General features: G+C 42.2%; 1 protein-coding gene across 1 annotated transcript; it reads right to left on the bottom strand.

Annotated features, from left to right (window-relative positions):
* Positions 1 to 4,313: 4,313 nt before the first annotated feature.
* Positions 4,314 to 19,064, bottom strand: LOC139735303 (spondin-2-like). Its single transcript, XM_071646060.1, has 4 exons — positions 18,869 to 19,064; positions 7,133 to 7,341; positions 5,352 to 5,751; positions 4,314 to 4,639 (listed from the first exon to the last, which is right to left on the bottom strand). Exons 1-4 carry the CDS (start codon positions 19,062 to 19,064, stop codon positions 4,314 to 4,316), a joined length of 1,131 nt encoding a protein of 376 aa, XP_071502161.1.
* Positions 19,065 to 21,009: the final 1,945 nt, after the last annotated feature.

Below are 21,009 nucleotides of genomic sequence, written 5' to 3'. Positions count from 1 at the left end.
GAAGGGGACAAATTTACCCCCTCCTCGAATCCTAGATCTTCATCTTGTTTGCGGGAGAAGGGGGCTGTCTATCGGTCCTGTTCTGAAGTGAGCACAGAATCCCTTATTTTCATCATCACCTTCTTTTTCTTCTTCCTCTTCATATTTCCTAATCCTACCCAATTCTTCTTCTTCTCCTCCTCCTTTTTCTCTATACCGCCTCCCCTCATTAGTCCGTAAGTTTTTTCTCTGTTTCTTCTACCCCTTCCCTGCTTTTGTCTTTTTTTTTCGTCGTCTTTTTCTTCCTTTGTAATTCTCCTTCCAAATGTATATACAGTATCTTTTTTCGACATCTATTCGTCTTTACTTTTTCTTTTCCACATAATATCTTGTCATTTTTCGTCTTCTTTATCGTTTCATCTTCTTCTTCGTAATATCTCTTTTCCTTGTTGGCCTTCTTTTCCCTCCTTTTTGGGTTGAGAAGATCAACCATATCTCCCTGACTCTGCGTCAGGAGGCTCCTTCAAAAGCAAAATTCGATATCTGTTCTATATAAACCTACCAGAGTATATCGTCTGTCGAGATGCTGACGTGTGAATATAGACAGTCCTGACAAGATACAGTCTACCGGGATGAATATCATATACCGAACAAGGGCCGCTGAACGTTTTTAGTGCAGGGATCAGGGGTCACTGGTATCCACCTCCCCAGCCTCCCCCCCCCCCCCCCCACCCCGATTCCGCGGCTCCTGCGATTACTCCCCGACACGCAGTGACTGCATGGTCTGCCACGTGCAATTATGTGGCATGTGCTGAGCCATGTGTTAGCCGTATATTGTTGGGGTTGATCGTTGGGTGCGTTTTCTCCTGACGCAACTGTGTGGGATGTGATGACTAGGGTAGACTTCTCCGATGCTGTCAACATTTTTAGAGGCAAAAAAAAAATCTCTTGAAAGGCTTTCATTTAGCCTATATTTCTGGATTGTGTTCTCTGTTTTTCTGTTCACTGTCTTAGTGTGAGTTTGGAGTGTAGCTCAAGTCACGACAAACAAATTTATTGACAAATTAGGGTTGTTCTTGTCGTTTGCTGATCGACGTCACTTTTGCTCATAATCAAGTGGTTCTCCTAAATTGTATCACTACTGCAATAAAGTGAACGTGTTGATGTAAACGAGATAAGAAAAAAAAAGGAGAAAGTGCTCCCGCCCAAGAAATAATTTCTCTTAAAAATTGAAAGGAGATTTGTATTATGCTTCCGCCCAGCAAGCACCAAATGGTGCATGCTGAAGGCATTTATCATCATGATGTTGTGTTCTGGAAAACTGAACTATATAGTCTACTTTAAAACGAATGCTATCAAACATTTGAACGAATTGCTGAATAAAGGAGGTCTTACCCTGACCTTTTTAAAGCATCTTTTGCCTTTACATCGCCCGCTTTGCTGTTGTACTCGCTCTTAATTTGGAATAGAAAAGTACGAATTTTTATATCGCAACGTCAACATCGATACATGCATGCTGTATATCTGTTGAAGGATATTGGTGCGGGTTGACGTCCGTTACTGTCAAATTTCGACACATCTTTCCCAAGACTGCGTAAATGGATATAAAGTGTCGAGACTCTGGAGGGATTAGAGCTTAATTTTCCCTCAAATACGACGACGTTTATACGAATATGACAACCCACACACTTTCACTAATAAAAACATAAAGTTATAGTATATAGCGCACAGCCAGACATTGCAACGTTTACCTTAAACTCTCATACACATACGCGCGCAATCACAATCTTTTATGCATGTTTATACAAATGTATATATGAAGTGTGAATGTATTTTTGAAAATGTGTATGTATGTAGGCCTATGTATGTATGTGCGTATGTATGTGTGTATGTATGTGTGTGTGTATGTTAGGGTGTATGCATGTATGTGTAATGAACGAATGTATGGAGGTATATAATTATATGCATCGTTTTTGTGTTCTGCATACATGCACTGTATGTGTGTATGTCTGTTCACACAAAATTATAGTTTGTTCATACACACGTTCATACAATACACACATACATACATACACAATGTACAAGCAAGCAATGAGACAGGCCATCAATTCGCGTCTTTTTTGGCATTTCATTCTCTTTATTACATTCACTTTGCAAATGATATGCTATGGCTTCACTTTTCAAGTGCAACGGACATACGGACACGCAAACACACTGTACAAGATTTACAAAGAATATAAATTAATCTCATTTTCCTAGACGTATTTCGTATATTACAGGCATTATATACATAGCTTTAATATTGTTGTCACCACAGTTTCCCCCAATGCATTCCATGTTATCAATACTCGCATCTTTATAGCCACATTTATTTAATACTGCAAATGAGACAACACATTATTATAAACTCCTGTTTCAAAATTTCAAAGAGAAAAAAAGAAAATCTTTGGTGTTTAGCAAATTTACTTACTTCTCATTTAAATGTCTTTCTTCCCAAACTCATACTTCATACAAAATCAGAGTCTTAACTCTTTATTCCCAAATGCGTAATGTTCGCTTTTAACACATTATGCAGTTGTGGCTGATCTAATTATTTACTTTTCCCTCGCTGTCAGTCAAACCAACATACATAACAAAATGTGCCGAATGCATACAGATCCTAAAGTACATGGTTTGGCTTCAGAGTTTCCCGCGTCAAAGCGAAAACTCAGGCGTGGAAGTGCTTCTTAAAGCATTCTTGCGTCAAGATTAATTTCATGTGCATCAACTGCATCATTCTACAAAATACATCTCATTTCATCTTCCTGTATATTATTTCATTCATCTTCATTATTCTGTAATTTTCAACTTTGTTGCACTTGCACTTCAGTTCAATCAAATCACGAGAAATCAGAATTAAGATCCATTTTCTTCAGCTACAGACATACTTTCTCCATGCAACCTTCCCGTAAAAAGCTAATGCCCTTGTTCCACAGATTATACCGTGTTATTGCGAATCTAGTCGATTTTTTTGTGTGTGTAGCCCGCTCCCAACTATAAGCCAACATAACTGTGATGCAAATGCAGACGGAACTCGAAATGCAACCTCTAGGCACTTATCAAGGTCTCCGTACAGACTGCAGGTGTCCTCGCCACCTATATAAAAGAAGCCAAAAGCATGTGCCATTTCAAGCGAGCTTCGGTCTACAGTTATGACTCTTGAGAAGATCATAGACGATACTATGTTGATGCTGCATAGGGCTCACAGATTCAAAACGATGAATATAAGTGATACAGTCGCTAGATTTCTTCTCAATATAATAACAACACATGGAATCAACCCACGCGACTGAGAGCAGATTTGTTACGGGCCTTTAGGTTGTAAGGGCGCAGTAAAGCTAGGCAGTGGTGAGAACCTGCGTCGCGAATCTAGATAAAGCTAATGAACGCAGCATTCCCACAAAATACTACATAAGGTTTTCGTGTTTTGATGAGCGCTACCTGTCAAAAACAGGGTTTCGAGCTAGTCATGTTTTTGTGTCGTACAAAATTGCTAAATCAATTCAGTTATCGCTGTCGGCACCAAATAATCTAATCAGAGTGTCTGCTTTTGTGGTTTTCAATGTGCATCTCTCGTCCTGAAGAAATGATGTAAACACACAGTGCAGTTCAGTGCTTAGAACCAGTAGGTCACTACTGTATATCCTAACTTCAACCCACGCCACAATCTTACAGGCAGCCTCTCTAAACAGCTCGACTGCATGCTGTTTTGCTAACTTCCAATCAGAAATGACAGGTAAACGACTCGTGTGGATGAGGAAACAAGATAGTATTGACGTCACAAAGTAAAGAGTTCTGTGGATTGTCAGGGTCTTCAGATACACGATGTCTCCACGATGTCGAGGCGTTCAAACAATTCTACTCCGGAAGCTCAAGATGTTATACAGTATAATGTCTCACACACTATATCAGTCAGTCTATCTGACCTTATATTTCTGCATGATTACAGATTCATACTCTCTATCTCTCCCCCTCCCATCGCCCCTCCCTTTCTCTTCATCACACACTCTCTTACTCCTTTCTTCACATTTTCTCTAACTCGAATTTGCTGGGTCTTCTTTCTTTTCCCACATAATGTTCGCACACTGCCAGTTGCTCGAATGACACAAATTCTGCTCATTATGATGTTTGTAATAGTTGTCAACTCCCGAGCTTATGTGATGAGCCTCTGCAACACGCACACAGTCATATACATTCACACACTGTCTCAATTCTCTCTCTCTTTTTCTACCCCACCCCCCCCCCCCACCACTCCCTATTTCTCGCAACTAAAATTCATCGCGTTCGTTGCGCGTCTAAAAGATGTACTTTCTCTTGCCCTTGGTGTTGAAATTCCTCGTGATCTGCTTCATGTAGCGTTTCTTTTCCTTGGCGATGTGTTTCTTGGCGCATGCCTTCTTCTGCGGTTTCAATAGCGCCATCATTTGATCACAAATGACCAGGTCTACCAGATCTGGACACGCCGCTCCTCCGTTCTTCGGCTGCTGCAGAACGATCCGGAAGCGCCTCTTGAGCCCCACCTTGCAGGTCTGGTCGCAAGGGCTCCAGGCGCCCCAGTTGGTCACTTCGCAGTCCAGTGGGGTCAGGACTTCGTCCGTAGGGATTACACCTCCTTTTGGATCTAATTTTGAAATAAAAACAAAACATAAACACAACTTCAATTTTCAGGCACCCGGGCAAAGACGTCAATCCGCTTGCCGAATGATGTGTAGGCTGTGCAATCTGAATGAAGCGGGTAGTCATGGGAATTAAGCTTATCCAAACCTTGCGACCCAAAATCTAATTGCTGAAAACAAATTTAGTATCGAGCACTATTTGATTACCATTAGAACACGTATCAAAACTATTTTAACTTCAACCTGCACAATTATTTCATGAAACTTTAACTTGACAACATGGCCGTTATTGAGGTACATTATTACCACCATGTCGACTCTTTTATTAAATTTCTTGATAATCTTACAATTTGAAACTATTAAAATATGAATAATTGCTTATCCTTTGTAATGTAAAACATTTGAGTATAAGATCTTATTCCCTTGTAATGTAAAACAATTGCGTGTAAGATCTTATTCCTTGGTAATCCCATTGAGGGTCAGTGGGTAATCCGAATGGGGGTGACCATTATGATCTGTTCGGGACCTGTTTCTCACCTCGCCCAGTGCTTGGGCTGAGGCAGCTGTTAGACAGCTCTGGTATTAGTCCTCAAACTTTGGCAGAATATGGAAGAAAAGAGATAATAATCAAATTGCGCACACACTGAAATTTGAAAATTACGTTACTCTGTCTCGTCCTTAGGGATAGAGTTATAAATACTGTAATAATCTGCTTACCTTTGGACGAGCCCCTCTGTTTGTCGCTCTTCGAAACCTCTCTGCTGCCCTCTTCGCTGACCGTCATACCAGTGTCTCGCAGCACCGTCATCCAGGCAGGTTGGGCATTCTGCGCCCGTCTGAGCGTGACGTGAGCAATCCTTGGCAGATGGGCCAGGCGCGGATAGTAGAAAGAGTTGGCGGGATGGCTTGGCTTGCTCGACGTGATCTCGGTGATCGGGCGGCGGTGCGGCTCGGGGTAGTCCGGCGATGTGAACATGAACCCTTGGTCGGTTCCGGCGTCGTAGGGATATAGGTCAAGGGTCAACTCTTGCAGCCACTCGCCGTTCTGGCAGAGGTCGAGGCCCGACAGACCCACAAACCAGTCTGGACTTGGGTCAATGCGGACAGCGAAGGACATCTGTGAAACCATCGGACAGAAAGACAAAGAAATAAATTGAAACGATCTAGCCGAATAAAAAAAGAATGAAACGAGACCTCGATGATGCTGTAGCCAAGGCAACAAAACAAGAGTCCCATCGAGAAAGAAACACGATGAGAGAGTTATGAAGAAAAGAGAGAACGAGCGAGACAGGGAGAGGGAACTTTGATGTTAGAACAGTTCGATGCATCTGTTCGCCCCGTGGATTTGACCTCTGCGCGCTCTCCCACGCCTACACACAATTTATTACCAGATCATTATTTCTGATCATTTCGAACCGTCGAAGTGTTGCGAATCCTGCAACCAGGGTGGTATTCCAGGTGCAAGAGAATGACGTGGAGCGGAAAATGACGGGGGACAGGTGTGCCATTATGTCACCGCCGTCTCTTTTCCAAATGAATGAATTGAAAAAGTGGATACGGGCCTCGTTAATCTGTTAATCGCTGTATTGTTTAGCACTTGGCACTCTGGGGTTTACATCAGGTACGATGGTGCAGCGTCTCTGTAGGGTTCCTATATTTATAAAACGAAACACATAAGGCAGAAAGGCTTACTCGCATATGCATATTGTTTGTGTGGTTGGTTTTTTTTCTTGTTCTAGGAGGAGATGAAGGAAATAGATAAGCATCCGTCCACCAGCCTGCAGTTTTGTTTTATTTTTAATCGTTAGGGGATGCGGCATTAAAGAGCTATGGTTTCAGTCTATGATTAACAGTAGAATGTTTCGGAGCTTCAAATTTCAATGAAAGATTGTGAATTTGTGAATCTATACACTGATCCTTAAAATATCTACATTTCCACAATTATTCAAATACATTGTAGCGCGATAAACCGAGCGCACGCCGATGAGGCAAAACCAGCACACGTACACGAATATACAAGGTAGAAACACTGCTGCCACACACTCACATAAAACAGGTAATGGGCTAGATTATTATTGCGTTGATAAGGATAGTGTGTGACGCCGACGAAATAATTGCATAATTACTAGTACGATTGGCAATGTGTCACATCACTTGTGATGAATTTTCACGACACGAGTAAACTGTACACGGCAGTGTGAAGTGAAACATTTGATCTTTACTCTGCTCTCACTCTGTATCAGGGTCTGTGCCGGCTAGACCTACTTGCACGGATACAAGAAACCTGCATGTAGATGTGAATCATCATGTTGCTTTGAAAATCTCCTACATTATATTAACACAATTACCCGACTAGCAACAGGTCGAATTTGCAGTAAAGGTGGGTGCCAATATTGTTTTTGTAGTTTGTACCTAGCTCTTATCATAGCAAGTTACTGACGTAGAAAAGGCACATTGCCACGGCGCCTTCATCAAAAATAGTCGACGCGAAACCGCACCTTGGGAAATTCTCGATTGACGCTGAACTGCGTTGATGACGTCCCTACACCTTGTGTTATCCTGTCGCTGCCTATGGTCGTGAAGACGTCGGGAGAGGAGAACGCCCGCCGGAGACTGCCGAAGTCCGTACCCTCGGCGAAGTGAGCAAAGGGATCGCTGGACACGCGGTTCTCTTCCCACATCGTGAAGCGGCTGTTGTGGACCACGCCTGGAGGGACAGAACAGAGTTATTGAATTCATGAACACTGTGCTATCAATACTTCCGGGTCAACACTGTATGCATGGTCACTTGTGCTTCTACCATCGTCAAGAAAGTTTAGCAGATGAAATGTCGGCCATTAAGTAATGCATGTACAGGTCTATACCGCAGTATGAAGATATAGAAGGGTAAAAGATTTAACGCAGCCGCATGCTCTTGACGAGACCAGGAAAATTTTTCAGGCACTAAATTCATACTAAATCGATTTATCATGCGTCGATCTGCCCTGGGTAAGATTTGTGAGCTCGAACTCGTACGATGCAATTTCTCCTTTGAGTGCTGTGATTCACGACCTGTACCATGTACGCCTACTCTAGATTGTAGAATTATGAGTAATACGACGTCATGTTTTTAGTGTTTGTTCTTCATTTCAGTACAGCTCTCGAGAGCAATAATTGGCATGTCACAACCTCGTGGTGATTTTGGTGAAGCGCTGATTGACACGTCGGCTCTTCAAGATTGGATGGTAACATCTCACTGCAAACACCGGTATGAATCAGTTTAAAGTAATCGATTTCTTCATAATGCTGTTCAATCCAAAATGATGGGGCTGATAATGATAATAATGTGTGAAGATTTTGCGTCAAACGGTTCCTATGTACTTAGTTTGTCATTGTGTCCAAGGAACCTTACAGGCAACTACCGTATTACGCAGTATGTGTCAGCTGTAATGAACACACTCACCTACTTTTTCGTGTAATGCGGTGTTCGACACCCAGATCACGAAATTTACGCCGATACCTAATGTTGATTGTCCTGAGAAAGTGACCCTTGTTGCGGTGGTCTGACCCCATTTCTAACTGACCCCAGTGTTGTTGTAACCATCAGAGCTTCTCTTTTTTTTTCTTCCTGCTCTGACTTCTTGTTGATTCATTTTTCTTGACCGGAAGTTAATAGACATGCCAACAAGAAATGGATCAGGCGCTTATGTCTCTTATGATCGACGTGGGATATTATTACTGACCTTGCCACAGGTTTTGCAGCTGATCTCTGTAACTGCCACAAAGTAGGTTGGAATATTAAGCCTGTAGTCACATGTGGGGTGTTGAAGTCTAATTCATTTAACTGGATGACCAGGATAAAACGGTGTTTGTGTCTCACAATGACCGGAAATCTTCAAAATGAAGTGAAAGGACAGTACTAACACTCTGCGTCTCGCACACAGAAAAAAAAAAACAAAACAAAAAGACGCCCTCGAAGTTTGATACGACACGAATATGTCATTCGACATCTGTAATTATGCCACCGGCAAATGAAACAAGGCCACAATAATGTGGTCTAGCCCTATGTAACTTTTTAGCTGGAGAACATGACTTATTTCATACCGGGACTGTTAGATGTTCAAAGTCTACTATAGTTGAAGAGTGATAGATAATTGCAACCACTGAGCTAGTAGCTCCGTGTTCCAACATAAGTTGTCATTTTCAACGTTGAGCCATTTGCCATTTCAGGAGGTACAGTCGATGTTGTTATCTTTAATTCTCATTGACGTCCAATCAATGGTGGAACATCTTACCAGACAGATCAATTGTTTGATACTGATGCATCATGACCTCGACTTCACTGATGATGACCATTACCTTACCTGACACCACCGACATCGAAACAGGTTTATTACACCCCCCCCCCCCCTCCCCCCACTCCGACCATTTAAGGATATATACTTATTTACAGTGTGCTTACTGGCATGCACTATCAATCTTAGAGCAATCGTCCTGGAAAAAAAAAAACTGTCGACGAGCTTGAAGAATGAGCTAGGAATCATGGGGGTGCTACACGAAGTCCCAGACTCGCTCGCCTTGGAGTGATCTTCACTTGACTTCCAGAACTCCCTTGACTACTGCAGCCAATTTGTAACGCACCGAAGGTACTGTGTATAGTTTTATGGCGTCTAACATGTATTCATATGTCTATTCATAGCTTGGATCGGGAGCCATATACCATTTCTAACAAACCGATACGGTACTTTTATCGATGTATAGATTGGGCTGCCTTCTACGTGGTATTGTCAAAGGTGGCTTAACCTCGACAAACTTTCCCAAACAGACTTGCATTTATAGTTTGCGAATGTTAGACCTCGTGGTCTGTCAAGACGCTACCCAAGTAGATCACCAACCTCAATTTTTTTCTTTTTTATGCGAAGCATGTTATAATGGACAGCAGTCCCGGTCAAACGACCCACTGTGATCGTAATCATGACCCCGGCGCTGTAGACAAGTGCCAATTTCATTCTGGAAATGGCATCGTGCAGGGAGCGGAGAAAAGCGCTCGCTCCGTGCCTCCTGGACCCTCCGCCTCTCGTCGGGCACTTCAAAAACCATTTGCTAATCAGCAAGCTAAATCACCCGGCATTGCAGCCGCGGGAAAGCGGGGACAAGTGTTTATATTCTCTGTGTGGGGCCCCTGCACAGATAACTAAAAAGGAAGTTCTTCTTCCTTTTCTCGTTCCCTCCGAGTTCAGGCATCTCCTGGTCTCGCATCCGACTTCGACAGGTTTCATGAGAAAGCGCCAAGTGGTTGCCATGGTTTCCCCCATGAAGTACCACCGGGAAATCTGGATCACCTTGAGCCAGTAATTGAGAATTACTTCCAGCGAGGAGTCTCGAGTTTCACTCAGTGAGTCATCGTGTTGTGAATACTGAGTGGGGCTGCGTTTATGGAGACTGCTCCGACAGCCAAAGCAAACCTGGTCAGGAACACCATAACGTTCGAGTCATAACATTTCGTGTCCCATCCTCTCGTGGTCATCCTCGTACATGTAGTCCTAATAAATGACACTCATCAAGACACAAAATATCAGTATTGAACCATGAACTACACCCGATCTCATGTTAGAGTTGATGACATATGCTGCTAATGAGTGCTATAGGGATTGCGATCTCAACAGATAGACCAGCATGAAACCACCACAATCACGGGCATGCGAGGATAGAGGCCAATGGACATCTCGTTGTACACCAGCACTCCGCAGGCTACGGTCAACGTATAATTAAAACCTGCGGAGTGACATAGTAGGATTACAATTACGTACTTACATCAACCACGGAGCTACAACAGTGTTGTAGCTCCATGTATCAATCTTCATTTTCGGACAACACACAACAGTATAAAGGCAGGCATGGGAATTTTATTGTACAACATGCACAAATTCAAAGAAAGTATATAGTGGAATCCCATAACTCCCATATCGTCGGTCACGGCCAGTAGTATCTTTTTTGACAGTTGATTGCCCGCTGAGCAGAGCTACATGTAGGACCTGGTAACAGGGGGCGCGTTTTGGCCAGACTATTATCTACCGTTTCTTTCCAAACCATAACCAAGGATATCTTAAAGCGTGGGAGTGCACATTCAAAGAAAGAATAGACTCAGTGGTATCAGATGACTGCTTCTGCGCAGTCGGTCAGGTTCAGTATTTTTTTATAATACAGTTTATTGCCTGCTGAGCAGAGCTACGTGTAGTACCTCGTGACAAGGAGTGCGTTTTGACCAAACCATTACCTGCCCTTTTCCCCTCCAAACCCAGGCTTTAGCGTTATAGCTGTAGGGATAGACTAAAGCGTGGGAGTATGTGCTAAATTAGGGGAAAATTAGATTTCATAGTGAAGTTTCTACTCCTTTGTGGAACATCGTGCGTTTCCGTGGAGAGCTAACGATCAAACTCCTACCAAAGCCTATAGTCTCTTGAAGAATAAGGCGGGTGCGAAATTGACCGACGAAAAATGCAACTCATGTAGAAAGGACGCAGGCGACATTTACGAGCAGATCGCTTGGGAAAGCACGCGAGTCCGGTCCAACGATTAATATATCGAGAGTCAGGAGTTCAAGATCGAAAGGTTTCTAATTGGAGTGATTATCGCCTTGGGCCGTCGGTCACCCTGACATTCGAACGGTCAGGGGAAGTTGAGTGAAGACAGACCTCAAGCCTCGGGTCGACGTTAGAAATCTAGAAGACGAGGTGGGAAAGGCGGGAGGCTGAGGGAGTTAGGGAGAGGGGGAGGGCACATAGGTTTTCGTTGTCACCCGCCAGAACAACTAAAACGGATGTGCTGTATGTTATGTACTTGTTCTATGACAGGCTGGAAGGCGAGCAGGGGGCAACTGAACGAAATAAATGCACCTTTAGGAAGATCTAGCCTTCACTTAATTGCCAGCTGTTAAACTCTTCTCAGACGTCGGTGTCATATAGATTCAAAATTGATTCCATGTGCTTTGAGTGACGATTGGCACAGAAGACAAAGAGTACAGTACATACTGTCCAGAGTCCTAGACATAGAAAGGGTTTAAGACGTGACCTGCCCCCCCCCCCCCCCCCCCCCCAAAAAAAAAAAAAATCAAGACGCTTAACAATAAACCTTTCGTTAACCTGCATCCGCGTGTCATATAACAGATACGTGACGTCTTGGATGTATATAGCTCAATCATGCCGACTAGAGAAATTTGGCATCGGCTTTCTCAGATCGTCTTGCAATACATCGCGATGGACTGACGGGGTGATATATGAGACAATGCATCATGAGATTATGGCACTAAAAGGGAAGATCTTCGACGTTCTAATTTTGGATTTCGTCGCCCAAGGGATTTTCAAAATCACACATCGAACTCATTATTTGTTCTTTTAGTTCTCCTAATACACCAATAAAGTTATAAATTTGATATTTGTTTAGTATTAGTTTCTACTGCTAATGAGGAAATGATGTTCATAATAATCAACTTGAACACATACGCAGTACCCGCTGCTATAAGGTATCCGAACCATCGCTGGCTACCAGAAGGACGTTCGGTAGTCCAGTGGATACGTGATCGACTGTCTATGCAGCAATCAGGAGGTTGTTGGTTCGAGACCAACCCAAGTATGCATGCCGACAATTTTGTTATCATGGCTAGTACTACTGAAACACTGAATAATCGATGTTTATTCACGTCGATGTACGGCAATTTGTCAATCAGTCGTTGTAATAAGAAAAAAATATCGACGCAAGAATGATCAATTTGAGTTCATATTCACTCGTTTGTTGTTGTTTTTACACACTTGAACTTTTTGGGGGACAGTATTTACCACCATTCAAATTATATATTTGGATTTATTCAGCAATATCCTCAATTTGATAAACTTTGTTGTCAGTGATGTGAAGTGATAATCGTTTCTGATTGATCAACTAGGAATTTCAGCAACTATACTGTTTTCGAGAAATCGAACATTCAGTGCGTTGAAGCGGAGGATTTTTGTTTGATCGAACACAGCCAAGTATACAGGTACCCACGTTGACGCGTATTTTGTGAATTCGCATCTTGGGAACGAGTGATATCAACCTCCACCAAAACTACTTCGGCCACCATCTACAAGCCCAGCTTGGACCAAAGCTCATCTCTTCCCTGTACATATAACCCAACGAAAAGTGGTTCCTAACGAATATGTCAATGTGCCCTCTGGTGTGAGGAGTTCAGTATGAACTTCATGAGACCCTTTGATGGATGTTACTTGGAGTCTCCGCCACAAGTCCCCTCCCCCTTCTCTCTTCACTCCCGTTCCGCTCGCTCTCTCGTCTCAAGATACAAGCGAACCTTTGATGTTACTTGTCACCTTGATGGGTTCTGACAGAAGACGCTGAGTTAAGTATTGCCTTCGACTGTTTGAGTGAAGGTCCGAAATGTGACGGCAGCTTCTTGTAGGGGGCACATGGATGACTATCTTTTTTGTGTTTGTTAACCCATCTATTCCTCGGGGAGTTCTGCGATAAAAGTATTCTTCTCTTATCAGCATCTCTGCTTTTCACTGCCTGTCTTCTATTGGACAAAGATTAGATGAGACTGGTTAAAATCACTTTTAGAATCAGTCATAAATCCAAAAGCAAAGAAGCTTCGAAAATTATGCAACCGCCAGCAAGCATACTTCAACAAGGCTCAAATGATTCATTTTTTCCCCCTACTTATGAAACACTAACAAGGAATAGAAAAAAAATTGGAAAAAAAAAAACCAGAATACAACACTGAACCACATGTATATGGTTTCTGGGATAAGATGTGTTAAGCTTGAGGACTGTGAAACTTCTTCACAGAAAGCCTGCCCACTCAATCAGTGTCCACGTAAGTTTTCCTATTCCGTGAATACGACTCAAGGGTTTTGTACCCTGTGCTCATAGCAGATCTCTTTAGACCGAGATCTACTAAATTCCCTGTTCCAATGAGACTTTTATCACATTATTGCAGATCAGACCTTCGGTTTATCTGCAAATTCGTTTCAGAGAGATATATAATGAATAGTAATGTTAATTTGTCCCTGTTTTACCACTTAGGAAGACGTCTTTATTTTAATTCCCTGTAAGAAACAATATCAACTATGACACGTCAAAGACCAGGGAGCGACCAATTCCTTCATCATCACATTTCATCTTCCCTCTGTCTCTTCCTATAGTTTATTCTTCTTCTTTATTCTATCGTTTTGTTTCTCGCTTTTTTTTTCATTTTTTTTTCATGTCATTTCCCCCCGATTTTCTCGGATTACATCTCCTTTACGAGACAACTCTCTTGCCGACAGCCAGCGATAGCGCAGCGCGCCTGGTTTGATTTCCCAGCACGACACATCCTGAACCACTCGGGAAGGCAGGTCGCTCGGCGGGCCCGCCGGTCGTCACGACGAGTAGCAAGGGGACCCCTGACAGGATTAGGTTAAAGGGACACCGGGATAGGGCTACCCTCCGCAACTTCAAGGTGCTGGTCAGCTTTATAGAAAAGGGGAAATTTTTATCCATGCCTGTCTGTCAGTCTCGTTTCAGTTGGTCGGGCTTTGGGAGCTTGTATAGGACTTTGTCACCTCAGGGCAAGACCTCGTTCGGTATACGGCAGAAACTAACGTCTCAAAAGAGTTTCTGACCCTTTCAGTTATATTTTTGGCGCCTCTAAGCAGCGTAAAAACTTAGCCTGTCCTCTCGCAGTTGACGAGCTGTGACGAATTAAACAGGAAGATGGGGGAGAGAAGAACCATCGCAATAAAGAGCATTGCTTTGAATGCGCATGACCGTTGAAGAAGATCAGGTGGAGCGTATTATTGACACATTAAGGTGGCTTTGAAGGAGTTTTGGAACAGTTTTTGACAGGGTTTGGACCATTAATTCCATGTTGGTAAACAACAAAAAACTGAGTCCATGGAAACTCTCAAGGGTAAAGGAATCGACTGGCTAACACAACTGCAACGCCTCTTCTGAACTAACACCCCGAATGCTATGCTTTTGTAATTTCATTATTTTCACCAAAGGTTCTTTTGAACAGTGACGTTGCAGAACAAATATCATGAAAGTTACCAATTTGGCTTTTCTCAAAAATATGCATTTCTATTTCATGACATTGCGTAAGATGTAACATAGACTTTACGAACCTCACTTCTCCGACATGTATGAAAGTAATCTTCATATCAAATTAAAATTATTTTTGACGGAAGTCACTTCCTGGTAGTATGACTAAGATAGGTTTTCAGAAGACCGTGTAGATACGTTTAAACTTTTAATTTTTTTTAATGGTTTGTTTCCATTTGTAATTGGTGTTTCCCTCATTTTATTTGGACAAAAGCTAGTTACTCTTCAAATCAAAGAGCTTTAGTGAGACTCGGAAATTGGTCTATTTATCTGCAAAAAGTTCCTTGATATCCTATATAGTGCCCTCTTTTTAACGAGTTAAATCGCATACTGGGAGAAAGGAATTGCCGAAAGATTTTGTTTTTCTTGTCTTGAGGGCCTTTTTCCTTCCTCTCCATTTTTTTGAAATGAAGGCAACTATCACAAGCGTCATGACAACTGCAATGTAAGTAGGCCAATCAACACACTGTGTTGGTTGTCTCCGTTCAAGATATCTAGGTTATCAAATATGTGCACCTGGAATCAGACATTTGTGATTTCAATGATATATCTTGCTATTATTTTAAGAATAATGACTACTAGTATTTCTTTTTAGCGTTTTCATTGTTGACATCGCAGATGAAGAGCATTCTCTGTTTTGCACCATTAGCAAGATAATGTTGTGAAGCGGCACCGGCGGGCATGGAAACGAGAAGTGCAATCTACCGTGAATGAACAATGTGCACATTGTCACTGACGTTTTACTGACGCTTCATCGTCTCGACGACGTCACAATGATATCCCTATCAAAGCCGAAGAGATGACAGCGGAAGACAAGATTCAGTGAGGGGCGTGGCAACGTCGCAACCGATCGCCTTGGTGACGACGTTTAACAGGGTCTCATTGGTGATGGCGTCTACACGGTAGCATTCACTCCCAAACCTATCTGTGCGTTTGTGCCCATTACACGTCACACATGAGCATATATGAACCCATGCTCACTCAAAAGCCTGTCTGCCTCATGTTTTTGTTTACAGTATTGAAAGTATCAGCCCTTCGAGGTGACGTCAAAGTCACGTGTCACATTTAATGTAGTTAATGCCTTCGAACTTGGTAGTCGTAGCACTTACCGGCTGAGTATCCTGATATAATAGTTTACAATCTTCCAAAGATACTTAATTGGAGGATAATGTATTTCAAGACAGAATATACACTTTAACATCGATAAAAAAGAAGGGAGTAAAAACATTACGACCCCATTTTCTCTAGAAAGCAGGATTTTTATAATTTCGTGAAGGCTTCATTTCATCAAAGACAAATATATGCCACCCCGAGGCCCACCATATTCGTCACGATACTTTACGAAAGAGATTGCTTTAGACGGGTAATATCGCATCTCAAAAATCTTGCGGTTGACAAAATGTTGTGTCGACAATTTTCCGACACCAGTAACGATTTGTACTCATTATCCAGTATGGGGGGTGAGGAGGTTACCAGCCCTCAAGCGTGACGCTCAAATTTCAACACGGAAAATTCTCTACGTCGTTGGTATAACAACCGGCTTTTACTCCTCACTTTGACCAGGTTTGTCATGGCGAGAAAAAAAGGGGGAGGGGATAAGATGTTGCTATGCAACAGGTATACACGATGCACGAAATCTTGTGTAAGTCCACCTTGAATTACTTTCTAGAGTATAATGATAATAACATACAGACATAACTTATTCTAACAGATAATGCGCTCTTAGGATCTGTCGAAAGGTTGATATCCAAGTTAGAAGAAAAGATTCTGCCTTCATAATCCCATGAGCAATTTAAAGCACACTGCTTTCATGGATGGGTGTATGCGCTTTGCGACATCAAAGTGTGCTATATTATCATTTCTTATAATCATTGTTGATGTCAACATTATTTGGTACCTTCCTGGGATATTCATGCTATGAATAAACCTATAGATATGCATGCTGTCAAAAAGCGTTCAATGTTTTAACGAATATTCATGGACTAATCTGATTTATTGGAGAGTCGAACGCGCAATAGAGCACTAAAATGTGTTTAAGCTTAAAGATATGCATATTTTTCTTTTACACAAACACTTCCATGATAGATAAAGAACTGTTAGAGACGTTTTATGTCTAGGGACTTTCTTTCCATTTATAAACAGGGACATAAATAATGAATCAGTTCACAGTAGAACTTGCTTTCTGTCGCTGTTGATATGAGAGCAGTTAACCTCTCGACCCGTAATTTCGAGGCGATTTCAATTCAAACCATGATTTAAACACCCGATTTACGCTGCGGTTCCAATCTTGATTTAAGTGAAGACCAGTATGTAGTGGCTTTCGTTTAGCCGAAATTTGAACTGATCTGAATTTGAAATGGTGGTCTAAATGAGACACAGGTTTTAAATTACAACCACCATCCTAGTGGAAAAACTTGAATTGATCGTCCACTAGGACAGCTTGTTATAGGCATGCGTCTTGGATTCAAAATAGGTTTCTCTTTTATACCAAGATGTATGTATTCTATATTTGCTGACAGAGTCAAACGCGTTTAGGCGAAAATTGTTACATGCAAATCGGAAATTGTTAAATACTTCCACATGGATTTTGAATAGCTTTACAGTGCTTTTCAGCGAACACGGAGAGAAGGGCTTGCGGAATTGGTCACAAATAAGAAAACGAATAACCCAAACACCCTAAAGTATGCAGTTGATATCCAACCAGCTCCATAAGTCTAAATGTTTGCTGCTACTGTCTTTCCCATTGGAGCAGGTAGAGCGTCCTAACCACACTTTAAACGTTTTTTACGTGTCTTTGTGGAGGGTGGATTTTCTTGTTTTTGTTTTTATTTGTGGTGGAGATGTTTCGTTCTGTTTTTATATTTTCGTTTTAATATGATAGAGGGCAAAGAGTGCAAAGACGACAGAGAAATTTTGATCTTCGAAGCGGGTGTAAGTAAGGGGTCAGATGTTAAATGAGGTACTCATCGGATGACGAGGGCCAATATTTAGACAGTTTGATCAGAAATTAGCTGATAGGGGCGGTTGCGACATGTGACGTAGAACACGTGGGAGGGCCCCCTTCCACCCTACCTGAAACGGGACAACTTGCCGAACTAACAAAGCACACGCGCCCTGCCTCTGGTGACCCAAAACTTTCTGAAATTGGAGCGTAAGCTTCGTCTGCATGTATATGACTTCTTAATTTGTCCAAATGTCAGCGGGTGGCGTGATTTATGTCGATGACTTTGGGTTTTACAATAATGGCACACGTGTCTCAGTAAAAATGATGGCATGGGCAACATAGATTGATCTATAATACACGTATCCCCCATTTGTGCACTCAACAGCAAATATTACAAGTTAATCGAATCTTATCACTCACTCACTGCATGTGCTGAAAGACATTCTGAGTGAAGAGGCAATATGGATTTAAAAAAAAAAAACGAAAGAAAGTGAAAGGACATTCCATGTCATCGAATATCAAAATGAATGTTATCCACGTTGAAATTGACATGTTATTCCGCTTGATAAGCGGTAATACTTCAGCACTTACTCTGTCATCAGATGAATCAATGCAGGGTCAGTGATAAGACCCTATAGAATACCAAAGTGTATAGAGTCCTTAGGTAACAAACTACGTAATTAATTCATTTGAAAGGAGAAAGACTACTGACATATCTACCTAAATATACGCCATTCAGATAATGCCCTCTTGATAACAAGGGGCACATTACTTTCTATCCATTGGAAACGCTTTACCGAATAAAGGCAGAGCAACAAGGAAGACATATGAAGTTTTACAATGGTTACTACTTGATATGAAAAGTAGTTGTTGTTCAAAAGAGTGACTTAATTTAATAAGAATGGATAACTGAAACATTACTCCAGACTCCGTAATGTGTCCGAGCATACATTCTTAAACGTAACTTCCAAAGAGAGCTCTTGCAAGTATCGGTGGATTATAAACCGACGTAACAGTCACGGAAAACATCACAAGTCAGTACAACAAAACGTAGCAGAATTACTCTGCGGTAAACTTCTTCAGGGATGTTGAGGCTTTCAGCTTGCCTACGATTTCTTATAATTCAGTAGTGAATTGCTGGTCTATTTGGGGGTGTTTGGGGTGTATTTTTTCAGAGACTTACCCATTAGGGGCGACCACTGAGCACTCTTCCTGAATGTTGGATACTGTTTGGGGAATGCCCCTTTACTCCAGTCACCGAAGAAGACCATGTCATAGGTTGCTGTGATTTCGCTGCTCGTGCACGCTCCACTCGCAACCCTCAGGAAGTTCACCAAACAGAACCATGCCGGGAGCAACGAAACGGTCGATGGGATCATCCTGACAACAACAACAAAAAAAGTGAAGGAGATGACAAAAATCAAACTTACTAGGTAAGTTTGTATAATCTTCGAGAAAAAAAAAAACCCTCCCAGATAAACGATATTGAGTATGTCTCAGGTCCTTCCCATATTTCTCGATCAAAAATATAATGAACCAGAGAAAGCGAGTAAATATGTAAGATGATGATGAGGGGAACACCACCAAAACTTCGAAGTATATGTTGTTACCATAGTGAAACATGCTGTACATTATTTGACAATGATTGTTGAAAAAAGGAAATGTTGAGATAGTTTATTTGTATAAACGCGGTGCTACCTTGAAATGAAGTTGTGAGAGCTAGACGGCCTGAGAAAAGCGAGAGCCAATCAACCTTGTGACAGGAAATGTGAATCCAGAGAGTGTCTGTACCTGGTCTGAAGAGAAACGAGGCGAATCATGACTTTATATACCATCCGTCGGCTGGTCTCGCCGTATCCCACTCCTTACTTGCATCCTCTTGTTGGTATACCGACGAGGGAGAGGGGAAAAAAGTTATGTCTCGATCTCCACCAAGCTGAAATGGAAAGCGGGCGGGTGCATATGGTCCGGCTTGATATGTATCGGGGACGGTTGCCGTGGCGACGGGAGGCGGGAAATCAAACCCAGCCACACGATCGTATGCCATCTGATCGGCACATCAGGGGTGCAGAGAGGTAGACTTGTTTAAAGATACCAGAGTTTTGTTTAGTTCCTCTTCTACTGAGACCGTGGATGGCGTTTGAATGTAATGTAACCTTTCTGATGTGTGGTTCTTTCTGTTTCTCGTTTCATCTCTTTCCATTTATGCCACCCGACCTTTTGAGGAGTTTCACTATATCTTCTTTTCTACGTGACCTATTTTCTTCTGCATATTTTACAAACTGACTGAATTCGTCTTCTCACAAAACTTATACCCATGGTACTTCCAATTGCGTGTGTTAATCGTTTATGTGACGATGATAAAATTGTACCTGTGAGTAAGTTTGTATTTACGTCGTCACCTCATTTCATTTGCGACTTTTGCACGTTTACTAATTTATTATTTCGCATTTTTTCTTTAGTTCCTCTCCAGAATTAAACACCTCTTTCTCTCTTTCTTTCTTTCTTTATTTCTTTCTGTCTGTCTGTCTGTCTGTCTCTCTCTTTATCTGTTACTCTCCTTATCATGAATGTATTGAAGATTGCCCTTTTCTACACATCAACACAATATAAGATACATATGAGGTCTTTTCGATACTTTGACCCCATGACAACGGCAAAGAAAGTTACAGCATCACATTAATTTTCCAAAGTTAAGCAGAAACACATGCTCTGCCGCTGTGGTCTGCTGAATGGCAAGGCCACTATGAATGTTCTCACCCCGGTAAATTGGCGGGTAGTCGCGCACTTCGTTCCCTGGTTACCTCCCCTCGCATTAACTGTCGGCAGAACTTCATCAAATGTCACAAAACCTCAGTCAGTGCCTACTTCGCCGGTATATAGACCGCATGCGGTGCCCTAGACCTTCAAGTTGATAATTTCCAGTCATTACACAGTAAGTATCGTTCGCTGGAGTTTCTCCAAGCGCGGAGCACGCACCCCTCGTGCATGCCCCACCGGATGACCTTTTTAAGTACGCCATAGCCCGCGTTCACAACTAATGAGTCAAGTGACGTCAATTTGACGAGTTAATGAGCTCCACATCGCACCTTTCTCTTTGTATTACTAGGGTATAGAAAAGAAATTAATTGATTGCATCAACGCCTACGTGCATAGTTTGCGTTTTGACAGAGCATGCACTCGACCGGCAACTCTTCTTGGTTTGGACGTCCCTGCCCCGCCTCGCGTACCTGGGAGCGAAGTTGGAGACCCCCCTATGACATAATTGTGACAGGGAGGAGGGAATGGAGGGAGAGGGAGTGAATGAATGAAGGGCGAGGGAAA

The sequence above is a fragment of the Diadema antillarum genome, unplaced genomic scaffold, assembly GCF_040938485.1.
Source record: "Diadema antillarum isolate AM-2024a unplaced genomic scaffold, OU_Dant_1.0 seq00000569_RagTag, whole genome shotgun sequence".
NCBI classification, from domain to species: Eukaryota; Metazoa; Echinodermata; class Echinoidea; order Diadematoida; family Diadematidae; genus Diadema; species Diadema antillarum.
The sequence above is the reverse complement of the archived record's forward strand: the minus strand, read 5'-3'. Positions and strand labels throughout refer to the sequence as shown.

Coding starts and splice junctions, on each gene's coding strand:
- LOC139735303 (XM_071646060.1), bottom strand. CDS start 19,064: ATGATCCCATCGACCGTTTCGTTGCTCCCGGCATGGTTCTGTTTGGTG. Junction 7,342..18,868: donor TCAGTGGTCGCCCCTAATGG/GTAAGTCTCTGA, acceptor CTGTCCCTCCAG/GCGTGGTCCACAACAGCCGC. Junction 5,752..7,132: donor TCAATCGAGAATTTCCCAAG/GTGCGGTTTCGC, acceptor ATGGTTTCACAG/ATGTCCTTCGCTGTCCGCAT.